The sequence below is a fragment of the Populus nigra genome, chromosome 13, assembly GCF_951802175.1.
Source record: "Populus nigra chromosome 13, ddPopNigr1.1, whole genome shotgun sequence".
Lineage (NCBI taxonomy): Eukaryota > Viridiplantae > Streptophyta > Magnoliopsida > Malpighiales > Salicaceae > Populus > Populus nigra.
Window position 1 is genome coordinate 4,617,621 of NC_084864.1, and position 19,282 is coordinate 4,636,902.

General features: G+C 32.4%; 2 protein-coding genes across 4 annotated transcripts; both read left to right on the top strand.

The window, feature by feature from the left end:
* Positions 1-3,127: 3,127 nt before the first annotated feature.
* On the top strand, positions 3,128-8,869 carry LOC133670693 (uncharacterized). 3 transcript variants are annotated; one of them, XR_009834131.1, is made up of 7 exons: positions 3,128-3,833; positions 4,452-4,892; positions 5,068-5,584; positions 6,079-7,427; positions 7,518-7,939; positions 8,448-8,520; positions 8,732-8,869. XR_009834131.1 is itself a non-coding variant. In XM_062091259.1 (5 exons), the coding sequence occupies exons 1-4, from the start codon at positions 3,269-3,271 to the stop codon at positions 7,388-7,390; spliced, it is 2,835 nt and encodes a 944-aa protein (XP_061947243.1). In that variant the 5' UTR covers positions 3,128-3,268; the 3' UTR covers positions 7,391-7,427; positions 7,518-8,018. The 3 variants fall into 3 exon arrangements, 1 of the variants encoding a protein (XP_061947243.1); XR_009834130.1 differs by having other exon boundaries at positions 8,448-8,869; XM_062091259.1 differs by lacking the exons at positions 8,448-8,520; positions 8,732-8,869 and having other exon boundaries at positions 7,518-8,018.
* Positions 8,870-14,402: 5,533 nt separating this feature from the next.
* Positions 14,403-15,950, top strand: LOC133670404 (chaperone protein dnaJ 20, chloroplastic-like). The gene is made up of 2 exons (XM_062090887.1): positions 14,403-14,904; positions 15,667-15,950. The coding sequence occupies exons 1-2, from the start codon at positions 14,464-14,466 to the stop codon at positions 15,814-15,816; spliced, it is 591 nt and encodes a 196-aa protein (XP_061946871.1). The 5' UTR covers positions 14,403-14,463; the 3' UTR covers positions 15,817-15,950.
* Positions 15,951-19,282: the final 3,332 nt, after the last annotated feature.

Sequence of the window (19,282 nt, forward strand, 5' to 3'; positions counted from 1 at the left end):
TCTTTAATTTTTAATTATATTCAATTAATGAATCTAATATTTGATTAATGAATATAGAGTAAAGATAAGTTCATGAGATAAAAATGTTTTGCAAATGAAATTATAAAATTGTTATAATTATGAGGTTTCTATTACATCAAAACATTGAACTTAAATGTTCATGGTCAATGTTATATTAACACTGGATATTAATTATCATATTCCTTCTTTTATGAAAGGAAGCAGCTGCTCTTATAAGCTGAGGTGTAAGAGATACCTAAAACGAACATGTATGTGTTTTTTAGATAACATGTACATTGAATTAACCCGTATGAGAATTTCATATAATGAGATTACATATGTCTATAAAAAGACTCATATGATGGTTGTGTAAGTGATTCTTAAAGTTAAGATCACTAAGTTATCTTATATAGAAAATGTTATGTTGTTATCCTGTTACATGTTATTTTAATCAAGGGTAACAAACAAGCATATATTGGGTATAACATAAACTATATTAAGGTATTTAAGTAATAAAGAGATGATTCATCACTCTAGATGAATTGGAAAAAATATTTCTTATGTTCTCAAATAATATTGATTGTAAATCCTTGAGCAATGTGGATTGAGATTTGAAAAGAGTTTGAGATCTTATTCAAACAATCAATGACTATGATATTGAGAATAAACATGATTTGATATAGTAAACATACTACATGCTATAATATCTAAATCGAAACATTGTCGATAAAAAGATAATAATTACACTAAGAAATTGATCACTGAAAGGTTAAGTTAAATCACTTATAACTTTCTTAATATTTTGGGGATCATGACAAGTTATTAGATATTGTACTTGATCTTTAAATATAAATCAATTAAAATTAATTTTTTTTAATTTACTTAATTTTTTTATTTAGGATTATAATTTATATTGGGGCCAACTTATTAGGAAACCTAATGTTTCACACATATAAGAATTATTGATCAGAAATTAAATTAGGATAATTAATCAAGTGTGACTTGATTGTAAATAAGTTTTAGACTAGAATGTAATTTACACAAGAAATTACAATTCTAGACTTGGAAAAATCATATAGGGATTTGATTGAATAAATTTCTAAAATTATCATGAAATAATATATGTGATATTATTAAAGGGGTAAATTAATAGTTTACCATTTATAGGATTTTCAAATTTTCCTATAAATAGAATGGTATGCCTTATATTTTATGAACATTACACTAAAAAATATAGGAAAAAGAGCTAGTACTCAAAGACATATCAATTTCTCTCTTTTATAAGGGTTTCATAGATTTTTCACTAATGATTCGTATGAATTACAATTAAAGACCGGACACTTGAACGACTTATTGTTTGCGACAACTTAACCTCAAGCAATTATTCAAAGCTAAAAAGAACATTTGATCTTCATGTAATCTTCATATAAATCTTAAACAATCCTAGATTGTCTAATGAGGTCTTAGGATTCTCGAAAAAATTTTAAAACTACTACGTGTACGTTTTCCAGGGAAACCCAACAAAATCATAACCTAGATTTTCTTGATTTTCTCACCAACTAAATAACCATAAAAACATTGGATTTCAAAGAAATTATTGTGGTCATAAAGATATATATACAATCTATCATTTCAATACTCTTAATGAGAGTTCTGTAAATAAGGGAATCAATCACTATACAAAGATATGACATGAAATTTTCTTTTTATTTTTTATTTTTTTTACCAAGACCAATTAATAAGTGTTTCAATTTTTTTTTCTATATAACATTAACAGATCTAAAAATTCTGAACTACCAACCCAAAAGTTCCTTTTTCATACCACTGCTTTAATGTCAAAAGCCAAACAACCAATATCACATCATTCAAACACACAAATAAAATACAAAATTTCTTTACAAGTTGTGAAAATAAAAATTAAAGTAATTTAATCTAAACCTTTCTTAACATATGTAAATAAATAGGTCATTTTTTAAGTCAAATATATAAAATTAAATTAATATTAATCAATGTAGTAAGGAGAAGGCTATGATACCACATAATATAATTCTAATATGCTAAGTATTTAAACGAACATAAAATTAATAAAATTAATAGGATACATACCTTCAACTATTATTGATTAAATATTGAAATAATTATCCAGAAAACTTTGTATTTTCAAGAATAAAGTCTTTCAATCTATGTCAAACTTTAAGATCAATGTGTGGATGAAAGACACATAATTTTTTATTAACCTCTATATTTAACTAGATTAGATACCATTTATATATAACCTAATTTTTACACCTTCATTTATCATGGATATACTTGACCCACTACTAGAGTAGTTTAATGTGTCCTGATTTTTTTTCTTTTTTCTTGGTGCTATTATGATTTTTGACTTCATAAAAAAAAAGCAAAGAAAAAAAAAGAAAAACAAGTCTTTTTTTTTCTTTCCAAATAAAGTAGAAACATCCTTCATTTAAAAAATGATTATTAAAAGAAATTAACTTTTATGAAAAATAAGTTCCTTCAATAGTAAAGTCATTTTTTAAATCATTTTATTAATAATTGAAAGTCATTTTTATTATTTGATGCCAAAAAAATTTGAAACTATTAAATACATGCTTATGTGACATAAAACATACTTATTGTATTAATTTGATCCTTATATAACAAAAATGTTCTTATTGAGAAATATATTTATAAGTTATAAGAAATGAATCTTTCTCATAAAAACTCTCTTTTCTTATTCACATGTTTTTTTTTATTTTTCTTTGTTTTACAAAAAAATATCTACCTACATTTAATTTGAATTCAATTATTAAATAAATTAAATTTACAAGTTTTAAATAAATAAAATAATTTATATTGGTTGAATTTACATATTTTAAAAAATAAAATTTAATTCATCTTGTTTTCTACATTACCATTATCATGTTCATTTTATTATTTCAAATGAAAAAAATATTTTGGGAAGTTAGTTTTACATTAATTTCAACATAGTAAATAGAAAAGTTGAAATATAATTTACTTTTACATATTTTTTAAAAATTATTTTTTTTAACATTCAAAATAACTCTAAACATTAACCTATGGTTTAGATATTTACAAAATTAATTGGTTTGTTTTTTGGGTTCACTATTCAAAATATTCTCTCTCGAAAAAACCAATAAAAAAATCCACAACTAAGAACAGCCTTTCCCCTTTGTTTTCATCAACGCTACCACCAATCGCCCCCCCAAAAACCCCAAATTCTCGCCCGCAGGCAAATTAGGGTTTTACGATGACAGATCGAAACAACACCACCATCACTGCCGCCGCTAGCTCCACCACCAACCACTCAGCTACTAAACCAATATGGATGAAGCAAGCAGAGGAAGCAAAACTAAAAAGCGAGGCAGAAAAAACCGCAGCAGCGAAAGCGGCATTCGACGCGACCTTCAAAGTATTATCAGACAAGGCTGAGAAGCCCGCGGATTCAGATTCCGAGGAGGAAGATGCAGAGGAGGATTTGGCCAATAAACCAGTGGGACCAGTTGACCCCAATAAGTGCACGGCGGCAGGGGGTGGCATTGCCGGTGGGACCGCGTGTGCACCTGCCACGTTTATGGTTGTTACTAAGGATGCGGATGGGAGGAAAGTTCCGAATGGAGGCGCGGTGATTAAGGTTAGGGTTTCACCGGGAGTGGGAGTTGGGGGAACGGAGCAAGAAGGGAATGTGAAGGATATGGGAGATGGGACATACACGGTTACATATGTGGTGCCGAAAAGAGGGAATTATATGGTTACTATTGAGTGTAATGGGAAAGCTATTATGGGGAGTCCTTTCCCTGTTTTCTTTAGTGCAGGTATATAAATTTATGGTTATGGATTTTTTTTTGTGTTTTCTATGTGAACTTTATGTTGGTTATACAGTTCTAGGTAATGTTGTCTGCGGTAATGAGTTTGTATATTGCTATTTGTCAATCACTTGGAATGTTTTCAACACTTTTATAGGCAGCATGTGTATGACTTGTTCATTTTTGCAAGCAAATTTTGAATTATATATTGTCTTGGTTCTTTTGTCCGGATTTTTTTTTGGGGGGGTTGTTTAATTGGAGCGATACTGTCTTGACGCTTCTGAAAATTTTGATTGTTGATCTAGTATGATAATGTGCTGCATATCTTTATTTGGTTTATGCATGCATGTGGACATTTGCAATTTCTTTTGCATGGAAGTGAGGGAAAAGGAATAATTGGGATATTTTCTTGTGTAGTTTGTTAAAGTAACTAAAGATAATGGAGGATGGTTTTCCTGATTAAATAGCCGCTAATAATTTGTAAACTGTCTATCTTTTCCTTTAATAAGCCATGTTATCTCACCATCCAAAATATCCTTGAACTGTTCCTGACTTGTTATTCAAATATTCAGTCTTGCTATTCATCTCTAACACTTTTAGGTATTGAATTGTTGTCATGCAACACAGGCACTTCGACTGGAGGGTTGCTGGGTATGGCTCCTACAACAACATTTCCAAACCTTGTGAACCAGACCATGCCTAACATGCCAAATTACTCGGCCAACATTTCTGGGGCATTCCCTGCATTACTAGGAATGACTCCAGGCATTACTTCCAGTGCTTCAGGTGGTGCTATTTTGCCTGGAGCTGGAGCATCTCTTGGGGAAGTTTGTCGAGAGTACCTTTATGGTCGGTGTGCAAAAACCGATTGCAAGCTGAGTCACCCGCCACAGAGCTTACTGATGACTTTGTTAGCCCCAACAACCTCAATGGGGACTCTTAGTCAGGTGCCTATGGCGCCTTCTGCAGCTGCAATGGCTGCCGCCCAGGCTATTGTTGCTGCCAAAGCTCTTCAAGCTCATGCTGCTCAGTTGCAAGCGCAAGCTCAGTCAGCCAAAGATTCATCTGGTATTCTCACCTCTTATTAGCTGCTCATGCATGTATCAGATAGCTTGTATGGATCCTTTCTTTTCTCATTGCCCGAAGCTATTGATTTTACTTGTGCTTTACCTTGGTTTAAGTATTTTTTCCCTTTCATTTTATGTCCAAAGTTCTTACTGCTGAGCATTTATCCCCTTGCCAGGATCACCTGACAAAGCTCGGAAGGAGGATGCACTGAAGAAAACACTCCACGTTAGCAATCTCAGCCCGCTTCTGACAGTGGAACAGCTGAAACAACTGTTTAGCTTTTGTGGCACAGTTGTTGAATGTACCATTGCTGATTCAAAACACTCTGCTTACATAGAATACTCGAAACCTGAAGAAGCAACTGCTGCTTTAGCATTGAACAATATGGATGTTGGGGGTCGGCCTTTGAATGTTGAGACGGCTAAATCGCTTCCTCAGAAACCTATTTTGAACTCTTCCTTTGCTTCATCTTCTCTGCCGATGATGATGCAGCAAGCAGTTGCCATGCAACAGATGCAATTTCAACAGGCTTTGCTTATGCAGCAAACCATGACTGCACAGCAGGCAGCTAACAAAGCTGCAACAATGAAGTCGGCAACAGAGTTAGCAGCAGCTAGAGCTGCAGAAATAAGTAAGAAGTTAAAAGATGATGGGCTTGTCACTGGAGAAGGGGAAACAAAAGCAGAATCCAAGTATGTCAGCTTTATCTCTTTCTTTTATAATAGATCACTGATGATAATTTGCATTACTACTACTCTTTGCTTTTGCCTCACATTAATATTTTGGATTAGATAAATACCGCAGTGGGTCTTTCATACTCCCTTTTCTCTTTTTTATTTGAGAGACATGGTACAAGAAAGGAACACAAGGTCTTCTTGGTATGATTTTTACTACCATGGCTTTCTTTCTTTCTCCCCTCCCATATCTGTTAGCCTTCATGAAATCATCTGTCAGAACTGAGTTGCCTGAGTTGGTGGAGAGTCCAACTTGGGGCTTATCAATTTCTAATGCCATAGTTATTTAAACATATGCAAACCTTTTATCTTTTGTTAAAGCATGCAAGTTTGAGAATTGTTAGGTGATTGTTTTCAATTTGTATAACAAATAAACTTGACACTCTAATTAAAACTTAAAGACTTTGCTCTGTGGTTTTTTTCTCCACTGATGTGTTTATTGCCTCTTGCAGGTCACCACCCCCACCTCGAGCAAGGTCCAGATCCAAGTCGAGATCACCAATTAATTACCGAAGAAGAATGAGGTCACCTTCTTACTCGCCCCCATCCCGCCACAATAGAGACCGTAGATCTAGGTCCCCTGTGAGATTTCGCTATCACTCAAGGTATAATTACGAAAGACGATCATATAGAGATAGAGATAGTAGAGATGATGGTGATAGAACTAGAAGGCGGGAATTGGATAGATCCCGTGATCATCATTCACCTGTTTCAAGGAGAAATAGGAGCAGAAGTGCAAGCCCTCGAACAAGAAAATCCTACAGAGCTGATTCAGGCTCGCCAAAACATCGCCAAGAAAGTTCAGCTCATAGATCAAGAAAAGCATCAGACAGTGGTTCAAGATCACCTAGGCATCATGGAGGAAGTCGATCATCCCCAAGGAACAACCCAGATAGCAAGCTCAGGTACAGAAGGCGCTCACGCTCTAGGTCCAATGACAAAGTGGATGAAATCCTAGAAAAAAAGTCAAAGCAGCATGAGAGGAGGTCTAGGTCATTATCTGTGGAGCTTAAACACCATGGAAGGAGGCCATCCTCTAGAAGTTCAAATGAAGATGACTCAAAGCACAGAAGTCGGTCCAGGTCAAAATCTGTGGAAGTTAAACGCCATTCCAATGAGAAAGTAGACAAAACTGGGGATGGAAAGCTGAAGCACCGTCATAGGAGGTCCAGGTCAAAATCTGTTGATGATAGGCATCATTACAAAGAGAGGGGAAATGAAACCAGGGATAAAAAAACAAAGCATCAAGATAGAGGGCGGTCTAGATCAATAACTGCAGAGGGAAAGCATCACAGAAGTAGGTCATCCCTAAGAGGTAGGGATGGGAGCAAGTCAAAGCACAGACAGCACTCCAGTTCAATATCTCCAGAAGGCAAGCGGCGGTCCAATCACAGGGTAGATCAAAATAAAGATGAAAAGTCTAAGCACCGCCATAGACGAAGGTCACCATCCGCTGAAGGTAAACACGGCAGATCTCCAAGAAGTTCAGAAGAAAATAAATCAAAACACAGGAGGCGCCCTAGGTCAAAATCTGCCGAACGTAAACGTCATTCAAATGATGAGAAGGATATTAGAAGAGGGGAAAATGAGACTCATCATGAGCATGGATCAGACAAAACAGAAGATGCCAATGAGGAAAAAAAATATTTTATGAATGAAGAAATGGTGGATTTAAAACATAAAGGTTGTGATTCAAAGGAACTGGTGGAAGACATGGTAACGGGGAGCAATGGTTTGCCAAATTCAAGCAATGGAGAACCATAGTTACTGAAAGTTGAACATCCAAAGCTGAACTCAAATGGTAATGACAACTAATGCGAGAGGGAAAAAAATATTTTTTCATTGTTGTTGGCCATTAATTAGCTTAATATTATCCTTGCCTGGTTTACAGAATTTGAAGAGCGTAAGAGAACTGAAGTTAATGTTTGAGGACAGCATATAATGCTAGGAAGAGAAGCTGTTTTTCACGGAAGGCTCTTTTTTATGTTTTGTTTTGCTGTGCACCTATTTGAGAAGCTTGCAGAGATGCATGAACTTAATTCCAGCAGAATCAGCCTTTGCTCGCATGAAGGGCGATTCTTACAGAAGATTTCTTGATGTTCTTTGGTTGGATTTTTCTGCCAGCTTTGGCTCCTCATAAATATGTGCACTTGTGTGTTTGTTTATCTTTTGCAGGTTCACTTGTAACAAATTGGAACTAGAGTCTTTAAGGCTGAGCTGACCATGATAAGGATTATATGTTTCAAATGGTGTTCTGCTGTCATCCGGGTCAACCATTCAATCTTTCTAGCAAAGCTTCTATTACTGCTAGATGTATGTTGGACTATTACTACCTCTATTGCTAACCGTGCTTCTTTTTTTTATATATATATAAAAATGTTTATTTGAGAAAGTATTTCTAGTTTCAATTTCTTTCTTCTTTTTCCTTTTGAATTTGATATGATATATATAAAATTTCATATATATATTTTTGTTAATTTTAAATCTTAATGAGGTCTTAGGCCCTTTGATGGAGTGGTAGAAACTATGCTTTTGTTACATAATACAGCAGCATGTACCTAGTTAACTTGCTGTGTTAATGTTTTTTGGATCATAAGCATGCCCTGCGTGTGATCAAGTGAAAGCTTACTATAGTTCTGGTTATCATATCCACCCATCATGATTTAGGTCTGCCCATCTCCATTTACAGTTTTCCATCTCCTTTCATCATTTTTTCAAGATGAAAGCTTAAAGAGTGTATGTGGTAGGTAGGCTGATAATGGGTTACAAATTTATTTATGTTTGATGGTGTGGTGGGCTGTCATACCCCAAATACATGCAGGTTATACATGATGTTTCCATTGGAGCTGCCGACATCAATGAAAGGATTGTTGATATTTACTGATGTAATGAAGGTATGCTGTCAGTAGAGTGGGACGGCTATCTGTTGAGCTTTCCACCAGTCATGGCATTTTTAGACTTCTAATAAATTCAATTGGATAGATGTGTCTGTAGTCAATACTTGTGTAACTTGGGCCAACATGTTTTAAAACCCAGTGTCTTATTCCTTTTCCCATCTTTTTTCCTTTTTCCTTTTTCCTTTTCCTTTCTTTTCTCCTTCCAAAGGTTTCTGTTAGCGAAGCTACTTTTGAGGTCAAGTGAAACCAGAGTCGCCGGGATGAATAACATTACAGTTGCACAATGTTGTACATGAGTAGACTGGGTGACTAAATTTTTCAGTGAAATGCAGAATTTTTTTTTCCACAGGTAATTTCTATTCAACTGTTAGGATGAGTTCTGTTTCATGATAAAGCTTCACTAATGCTTGTGTCTTCCACGCAGATGATTCTAAATATTGACACTGCTTTCTCTAGTGATTGAAAACAGGAACTTTATGTTTGGCCAAAATGATTTAACTTTAGTTTTGAATTATAAATGTGCTTAGAGTTGCTCTTTCTCTCTTGCGTCCTTCTGTTCTTCAGATCCACTTTTATATGATTGCTCTGTTTCAAGTGGCTAGTTTCGGCAGAGGTGTTTAGGGCCTGCCCTGTACTGTAAGTGTCATTTAGTTGTAAATATTTGAGCGTTAAACCAGTTTTCTTGAAATTTGACCTTGATTATTAATTTACCAAATAGTCTCTGTGTACATCAAAATGCAGATTAATTCACAAGTTTCCTTTTCTTTTTCCCTTTTCGGTTGTTTGGGGTGGGGTGGGGTTGTGGAGATAGGAGAGGAAGAGAATGAGTAAAAACTCAAAAGGGGGAAAAAAATGCAATGATGCTATCAGCAATGTTGGCCGTGGTGGGTTTATCCAATGTTTTGGTCTCCCTATGAGCTGTACTTGTCAATGTTAATTTCAGGAGATACAGGCGAGTTGGCTGGTGAGAGGAGTGGAAAATGGGTGTTAATCGGAAGGATTAGTCTTCCTGCCGTGAGATGATGAGATAGGTTAGTGATTTTTTATTTGTTTTATGCGCGTCAATCTGTCATCCAATATAATAAATGACAGGATTAGTCTATCAGCAATGTTGGCCGTGGTGGGTTTATCCAATGTTTTGGTCTCCCTATGAGCTGTACTTGTCAATGTTAATTTCAGGAGATACAGGCGAGTTGGCTGGTGAGAGGAGTGGAAAATGGGTGTTAATCGGAAGGATTAGTCTTCCTGCCGTGAGATGATGAGATAGGTTAGTGATTTTTTATTTGTTTTATGCGCGTCAATCTGTCATCCAATATAATAAATGAAGCCTGTGTGTGTTTCCCTCCCTTTCTCCACCGTTTCTTTTTCTTGATAGGATGGCATGAAAGCTGAAGCAATAGGTCCCTTTGGTGTGATGAGGAACTAGCTGTCCATGAGATGAAAGTTGTTGCGTCGTCCTTTTTACCCTTGCCTCGTTTCTTTTTTCTTTTCTTCGTTTTCCTCTCTCCCTCTTTTTTTTTTTCCTTTCTCAGTCAGTGATGCGAGGACTGCTTTAAGGAAGGGCGTCACGGCATCCTTGATATAAGCATTTGCCTATGTGTGTGCTGTTTTCATGTCTGCTGTGTTGTGTATTGTTTCTGTCTGCTTTGTATCTCAGTTTTGTCCGCAAGGGATTATCAAACACTCGAATAGCTGAGGAATGTTATGATTATGGTTTTTAAACGTTTCAAGTCTGCGTCGTTCGATGTTAGATTGAGCTCATTGATCGTACAGTATTACAGGAAATGAGGGCTGCCTTGTAGCCATGAAAAGCCAAAATAGACAGAAATTTCTAGAAAGTAACTTTTATAACCCAAGGCCAATCACTAGAATACAATGGATATTTGGGGTGTGCTCTATCAGTCACAAGCCTACGCCATACAAATAGCAGCCAGAGACAAAAAGTTGATGAGCCAGACGGGATAGGAAGGATGTTCCTGATCCCACACGGCTACGGGATGAACGATTAACAAAATTCTAAAACATGTGGAGAAAATATATTGTGAATTGTTATATTGGATTTTTACATGGGATTTTTTTGTATTTTTTAATGATAAGTCCTTTTGTTTTATTTTATTTTGTTTTTTTAATGATTTTCTCTAAAATTATCTTTGTTGATTTTATTTTTTTAATATTGAAAGCAGGTTGAAAATTTAACTTTGTAGTTTTATTTTTTAAAACACTGTAAATTGTTATAGTGTTTTTTTAAATAGATTTGTTTTGTTTTTTTTTTGTTTTGATTTTTTTCAAAATTATTTATCGATTTTATATTTTTAATATTGAGCTGGTTGAGAATTACAACGGTAGATTTCCTCACAAAATACTATGGATTGTTATAGTGTTTACCTTTAAGGTTTATTCTTTTTTGTTTTTTTTTGTTTTGATTTTTTTATGATTTTTTTTGTTTTTTATGATTTTTTTATGATTTTTTTTGTTGATTTTTTTTAAAATATTGAATTGGTTGAGAATTTAACTTTGTAGTTTTTTTTTTAAACCCTGTGGATTGCTACAGTGTTTTCCTACAAGATTTTTTTATGATTTTTTTTAAAATTATTTTTGTCGATTTTATTTTTTTAATATTGAGTTGGTTGAGAATTACAACTATATTTTTCCTCACAAAATACTGTGAATTGTTAAAGTGTTTCTTTACATGGTTTATTTATTTTTTGTTTTTTGTTGATTTTTTTTAATATTAAGCTGGTTGGAAATTTAATTTTGTAGTTTTTTTCGTTAAAACATCGTAAATTGCTATAGTTTCTTCACAAGGTATTTTTTATGATTTTTTCTAAAATTATTTTTGTCGATTTTATTTTTTTGATATTGAACTGATTGAGAATTATAAAGCTTTCCTCATAAAACACTATGGATTGTTATAATATTTTTCTACATGTTTTTTTTGTTCTTTTATTTTTTTTTTATGATTTTTTACAACTTTTGTTTCTCTAACTTGTATGCTAGCATGCCATCCAGGTAGTTTCTAATTTCTGTTGACGTAAACCTGAGGCCAGCACCCAGAAATGAACTCACAGGATAAGCATTAAATCATTTTCTCGAGGAATTAACTAAAAGCTGGCTTGGCCTTTGATAAAGCAGGGGAGGCAGCACCTTTTGCATTTGTTTTAAGCACATCTTGTTTTGGGTCACGAGCTAATTTTGTGGGGTTTTCTCCCTCGAAAACATCAATTTCAAGAGCATGTGGCGGGGTGATAATCTTTTTTATTTTTTATTTTTAAATATAGTTAAAAGGTTGTATGTTGTGTTAGCACATGTCATCCGATTACTGTTTTTAATTGCGAGTTCAGCATTCAATTAAATTGACTGAGTTTCTCGAGGATAAAAAAACATTGTTCAGACAGAAATCTAAGGTTCACTTGTCTTTGTTCCTTCGAAAAGGTTGAATTCTGAGATCTTAGGCTTGATTTGATTCTTAAATTAATACATTAAAAGACTATAAGCTTCACTTTCTAGACAACCTGTTTAAATTCTTAAGTCCAACCTGACAATTGGCATTATTATTTTGAATTTTGAAAGTGTGGTTGTGATTATTTTTTAAAGTGTTTTTTTACTTGAAAATATATCAAAATAATATTTTTTTATTTTTAAAAAATTATTTTTGATATCAGCATAGAAAAATGATATAAAAACACTAAAAAAATAGTAATTTAAAAAACAATAAAAAATTTAAATTTTTTTAAAAATATTTATAAAAAACAAAAACAAACATATGTGATTTCTACCAGTATATCCCTCCTTTGTCACAACAAAAGTGACATCCTAACTGTTGATCGAAAACTACCTTTTTTATGTTTTAAAAATGTTTTTTTAATATTTTTTTATTTTAAATTAAATTTTTATATTATTTTCAGATTATATATTGGAAATAATTTTTTTAAAATAAAAAAGATATTATTTTAATATATTTTATAATAAATAATACATTAAAAAATAAAGACTACTCTACCTTGGTATTATATGTTTGAAGCGAAGAAATGAGTGCTCTCAAGCTATGAGACTGCCCCCACAGCATCTCCTTTTTCATGTTAAAACTGATTGATTGTGAAGGACAACTGATCTAAAATCACATCTCTATGTCTACTTACTTAGTTCTTGCCAGATAAAAATAATACTAAAAAGCGGCAAATTTACCATGTTCTTAATAAATACTATTTTATTTATTGTCATATATGCCCAATTATATATATATATATATGATAAAAAGTCTTTATCTGATTTAAAAAATATTTTTTTTATATTTTTAGATCATTTTAACTAATATTAAAAAAGATCTTTTTTAAAAGATTTTTTTAATATATTTCTGAGCAAAAACTAACTATTATCACACCTACAAACACCTTTTTAAATTACATCATGTATCTATAAAACCTCAATAATAAATTAAATTTTTGAACTTTCAAACTTTTCCACAACTTGTATAACACGGATTTTCTTAACTAATGTATTTATGGTGTATAAAATCATTTTTTTTTACTAAAAACAAACTAGTACAAAAATGTTTCAAAGCTCAAAACATTTGTTTCAGAAAAAATTAAGGGTTTGTTTGGAATTGTGGTAGCGATGACGGTTTAAAATGTTTTTCGCTTATAAACGCATCAAAATAATATTTTTTTATTTTTTTAAAACTATTTTTAACATCAGCACATCAAAACAATTTAAAAATATAAAAAATAAATTCATTTTATACAAAAAAATATTGAATTTTGAGGGAACGCGGTGCACTAAACATGCTCTAAATGTTAAATCTAATGGAATCCATTAGAATCAATATCAAAATTGAAGCATCCGACTTGAATTTATAAGACCTAATTTTATCTGTTTAATAATCCAATTCATTGATAATCCTACTTATATTAAATGATGCACAAATTCTAATCACACGCACCACGTGTCATGCGATAAGACTATGTTATTGTAGCGATTTTTTTTTTTGAAATAATGCAAACATATAATGATTTTGATAGGAAATGAAGTCTGACAAATTCGAATGTCAATGGTTTATTGTTTATAGTTGAAAGTTCAAACTAAACCTTCTAGAAGGAAAATTAAAATTTCATATCTTCTTTGACTTATTATTTTCTTTAAGTAAGTGTCCTGGCTGCCGGTTTGTTTAGCGGCTTCACCGTGTTTTACCAAAAATTTTAAAAAATATTTATTTATTTATTTTAAATTAATAATTTTAATTTTTTTAATTATTTAATGTGTTAATATTAAAAAATTAAAAAAAATTATATTAATATATTTTCAAGTAAAAAATATTTTAACCAGCAACCCCAGCCTAACCAACATTAATATTTTATAACTCATTATAAAATAAGAAATAATACTTTCAAACTTAAAAGAAAAAAGAAAAGGAATTTTAACCATTTTTCACAGAAGAATAACCATGGAGACTTGAATAGCCGCCGGCGGCGCCTTCTCTGCTCCACGCCTCCACCCACCCTCTTTCAATCCTAAATCATCCAACCATAAAAGTTTTAAAAAAAAAAGGAGAGTAAAATATGTAACTAATATTTTCCATCAATTTCTTGTTTATTATAATTTATTTTCCTTTTATTTTCTTAAAAAAATAGAAAATAGAAGTAGGTAGGGTAAGAAAATTCGTATAAAAAGAAAGAAAAATGTAATTTTTTAATAAGTATAAAAAAACTATAGTATGAGGATAATTTTTTACAGAATATAAATTGTAATTTTTTAATAATTATTAAAAAAAACTATAGTATGAGGATAATTTGAATTTTAAATTTTATTACTTAACAGGTTACAAACAAAGAAAATTCACAACATTCCAAAGATGCTGTAAAATAAAATAAAACTCTCCTATAAAACCCGCCCAAAAATCTACTTATCGTCTGCAACACGAAAAACACAGAACACTAGAGAGAGATGCGTTGCTATGGATTAATGATCCCAGGGAGCGAAACCACTCGCTTCTATCAATCACCGTTGAAGCCTGACCCGAATCCAATTCTCCGGGTTAAAACCGTTTCAAGAATCCCAATCGGGTCCTTCAAAACCAAAGCCACAATAAATGCAAAAGTCGGCGCAGAATTGGGACAGATGAGCTTTTATGAGCTACTGGGTATAACAGAATCCGGGACATTGCCGGAGATAAAACAAGCGTACAAGCAATTGGCAAGAAAGTACCATCCGGATGTTTCACCGCCGGACCGGGTCGAAGAGTATACCCGGAGGTTTATTCGGGTTCAAGAGGCTTATGAGACTTTATCGGATCCCAGGATGAGAGAGATTTATGATCGTGATATGGCTAAAGGTCTTCATTTAGCTTTCTCTGCTAGGAGACGTTATCCTCATCAAAACGACGAGGTATTGTTTTAATTTTTATTTTATGTGCTTATACAGCTTCTTCTTTTTTTTTTTCCAATTCTTTGGAGATGAATTTGGGGTTCAATATTTTTTTTTGATAAATCATTGGTTATTTTGGGATTGATTTGGTGTGTTTCAATCTGGGTAAAAGTTTTTTTTTTTCCTTGGGAAGTTTGTTGTTAGATTGGGTTTTGGTGATTTTCCATCTTTAATTATTAGCTAGTTTGTGCTAGTTGGCCTAGAAAGGTATGGAATTTGCTGGAGATTTTTTTTTTCTAAGAAGGAAAGAGGGGCTTTGAAATTATGTGTTTTTGTGCTGGTCAATTTTTGTTTATATGCTGACAGAGTTTAGTAGAAACTTTCTTCATGTTGGAATTGATTGGCTAAGAAACAGAGAATTAATTTTCAATTCCTTCAATCCTTTTCTGTTTAGATCTTCACTTAGCACTCCCAAGTTCTTGTTTTTCGCTGGCTTTTTCGGCTTCTCTCCCTCGTGAGAATTGTTGTTTTTGTATCTAAGTATTTCAATTTGATCGTTTTATTGAACAAAAACATCGCTTTTAGAATCTTTGATGAGGTTAAATCACCTTGTTTTTCGGTAGATAATGAAGATGTACACAGTAGATCTTTGCGTTTGCCTTTTACCTTTGTTATCTGGGTTCTGATGTGTTAAAAAAAGCACCAAAATTAGGTTAGTTTCGGCTTTAGGCTGTTGTTGTATGATATCTTTTTATGCTTATTGGGTTTTTTTTTTGCAATCAGGAAATGGAAGAGAGAACTGAGTGGAAGAATCGCTGGCAGTCTCAACTGTCAGAGTTGAAGAGAAGAAGCATGAACAAGGATGCTGGTGGGAGCATGTCATGGGCAGCTCGAATGCGAAGACAAAGGGAGGGATTATCTGAAGAACTTTAGATAGGTTTTGTTTTACTTTGTATATACTTGCTTTTACACGTTCCTTGTATAGATGTTCACGAAGAACTGTCTGGTTAGCATTGCTACAAGCAGCAATAAAGTTAGATCAGCAAACAGTTTTCTGAGATTGGAAATTGTAGAGTTGTTTACGTGACTATGCCAACCATACTTGCTGGGCATTTATGTTGTACATAAAGTTCACTGCTATGACCTGCTCCTATCAGTGCTATTTCCGCTACTGAAGAAAAAATTAGTTTCTGAAATATCATATAGCAAGTTTTGAAGCGTATTTCTTTCATTTTATCCCCCCTCCCCCTCCTTTTTTATTTATCTTGTGTTTTCTGTTTGCAGAGTGCTGAAATTCATGTAAAATTATACCTGTCAGGTTCAGGTTTTATGGAGAATGCTTTTGAAAAGCATGGATGTATGGAATTCAATCTTATCTTCCATTAGAGGCCACATTTTACTCTACTCTCTTTTTCCCCCATCTTTTCCATCATAAAGTTCTTCTAGATAGAGAATCTTGATTCAACGTTTTCTTGCGTCGCTCCTTTCCTTCTGCTATTTTGTTTTCCAGTCTCGCTCCCTGATTTCCTGGGAAATTTAATTAATTATATATATATATATATAGAGAGAGAGAGAGAGGGAGAGAGTGGTAGAGATGAACATTTGCTGGCTGGATTGCGAAGCATCCTTATCTGTAGTACTGCTGGTTCCCCTTGAACAATTCACACACTCACACACAATGTTTTGTCTTGTCGTGATCGCCCGCGTGTGGCCAAACAGCATCAAAATTATTGCGCTGTGTATAATTCTGGAGAAGAGGAAAAAAAGGGACATCAGCATCATTATTGAAATGGGTTTGTGCGTGGCTTGTAAGCATGTGTGACAATGCAACCTCCTGAAAATGAAAGATCTCTCATGAACGGGCATGGCAAGTAGCTGGTGGTGGAGAGATTGAGCAGGAGGAGTCGTTCTCTTGGTCAGTTCTCGGAAGTCACGATTGAAACATCTGGCAACTTGGTTGGAAAGAGAGAGGCCCACCACATCTTGATGCTTGTTCAACGTTGTCGTAATTTCCTTTCTGGATTTGAGTGTTGTTCTTTTGTCTTAAAGGGCCTCGGGGTCACGGTGATTAGTGGACCGCTTTTGCTGATTCATGTACCAGCAGTTTTTGTGTTTAAAAGATGTTTATGAAAAAAAATAATTTTTTTGTTTTTTTGTTTTAGAATAATTTTTTTATTTTTTTATATTATTTTAATATGTTATAAAAATCATCAAACAAAATCTTGTCATGAATGACATGTTGCCTGCTATTTTCTTTTTTCCTTTCAAGAAAAACAATTCATATGGCTGCACCCTCAACCAAGACACACTTGAACCACTTGACCCATCCTTTCAAATCTAGCCACAAACTAGGCTTGAATCTTTTGGCCCTTCCTCAATTTTTTTTTCCTTTCAATATAATTTTCTTTCTTTTTTAATATTCTAAAATAAAATTATTTTTAAATAAAATAATTATAATTATATTTTAAAAGTTATTTGATTATACCATACTTTTCAAATAAAATTAATTTTTTTATGATAATGTTAGCAATAAGAATAATTATATATAAAACTGATATCCGTTTTTTTCTCAAAACTTTTTCATGAATATTCAATAAAAATAAAATATTTATTTTTTTAATTATGATTTTTTATACAATTCTCTCATATTAATTATTCTTTTAGTTTTGCATACAATGACATAAAAACTATCAAGACATAATTTTTTATTTTTTTAATTAAAACTTGTTTTTCAAATCATGACAACTATGCTACGAATAAAAATATATATGTTATATATATAAAAAATAAATACATAAATAAAAAAAGTCTTAACTAAAGAGAATCTTGATAAAACTCATCAAAAAAATAAAAAAAAATTTGCTAACACGCATCTCTCGACCATTTCTTGAAGTAAAACTTTTTTTTTCATGTCAAGAATGCGTTGTTACCTACTTATTTTAAAAATAATTTGATCTTTATATATCATAAAAAGCTTTCTTTATAAATAAATAAATAAATAACAAATTATGTGCATATAGCAAATTTTAGATAAAAAGCTTACAAATTAAAAAATAAAAACTATTCATAGATTAAAATGAATCGAAAGTGGGTCATTGTTCCAAGATTTATGTTGGATAATTTGCAAGTTAGTTTCTTTTCTCCTTCAATTACATATTCCATTTCACAGCTCTTTGTATTCGATTTCTTTCTTCTTTTATTTTTTTTATTAACGTGGATGCCTGGGTCAGCTTGCACGTACCTCGACTAATCCCACGAGCCCTGAAGTTAACGACTATCTAAACCTCCAGTGGCCATTATATTAACAACTACAAGGCTCGAACCTGAGATCACAGGAGAAGCAAACCCCTTAGTCCCAAGCTCCTTCCACTGGACCACCTGCTAGATGGTTGATTTTTTCTTTTCTTTTCTTTTTTGCTGCCGTGGTTATATGTGAACTGCTCACCTTTCTAATTTTTCTTTTTTCTTCTTTAATGATTGATTTTCTTGTTTATTTTTTTTACTTAAAATTTTATATTCTTATTTTTTTTCAAATAAAAACATATAATAATAACATTAAGCAAGTTGAATATCGTCAATTAATTTGATAGATAATAGGAAAAAACTACTAAAGTATTATAGTTGTGTAGATTAAGCATTTAAAAATCTTAAAATGAGCAGGCCGTTAGTAATATCATCAAAGAATGGAATCTATGATAGTTACTGGAAGCTAGCTTATATGGTCATTAATTTTATATGGTCATTAATTTTAGGACACGTAAGCTGATTCAAACACTCATATTAATAATAATAAAAAAGAATGAAAGCTTAAGAAAACATACCCATTTCAATTGTTTGAAAGCAAAAAAATTCCAAACTATTGAAAAGATATTGATGAACCTTTTATATGGTCTATTAATTGATGAACCTTTTTTATGGTCTATTCAGGATTGCAATCCTAGCATTTGATGAAAAGATCATAAACTTTCTTGTTAGATGTATGAACATTTAACACGTACCAAAATAAGTTTCATACACAGCCTTTAGGAAGAAAATTATTTAATGTGAAAATTCATTATTTAAATAGATAACACTTTAATTTAAAAAATTAAAACATAATTAACATTCTCCTACTTGGCCATTCAATATTTAATATGTATCAATTTCATATGGATACATCCTTAATTTTTTTTCATTTATCAATATCCTTATACCCAAAACAAGGGAGTTTTAATTCATGAAACGTGGCGATAAGTCATTTAGAGCAAGTATTCTCTATTTACCTTCCCCGTATTATAAATAATGTAACTTTCTCCTTTGAATGAGAACCATATGTTGTACATATCTTTACAAATAAACTTCCAAATGTTCATTTAGGGTCACAAAGAAAATTCAAATATGTGTTGTTATTCTCTAAACT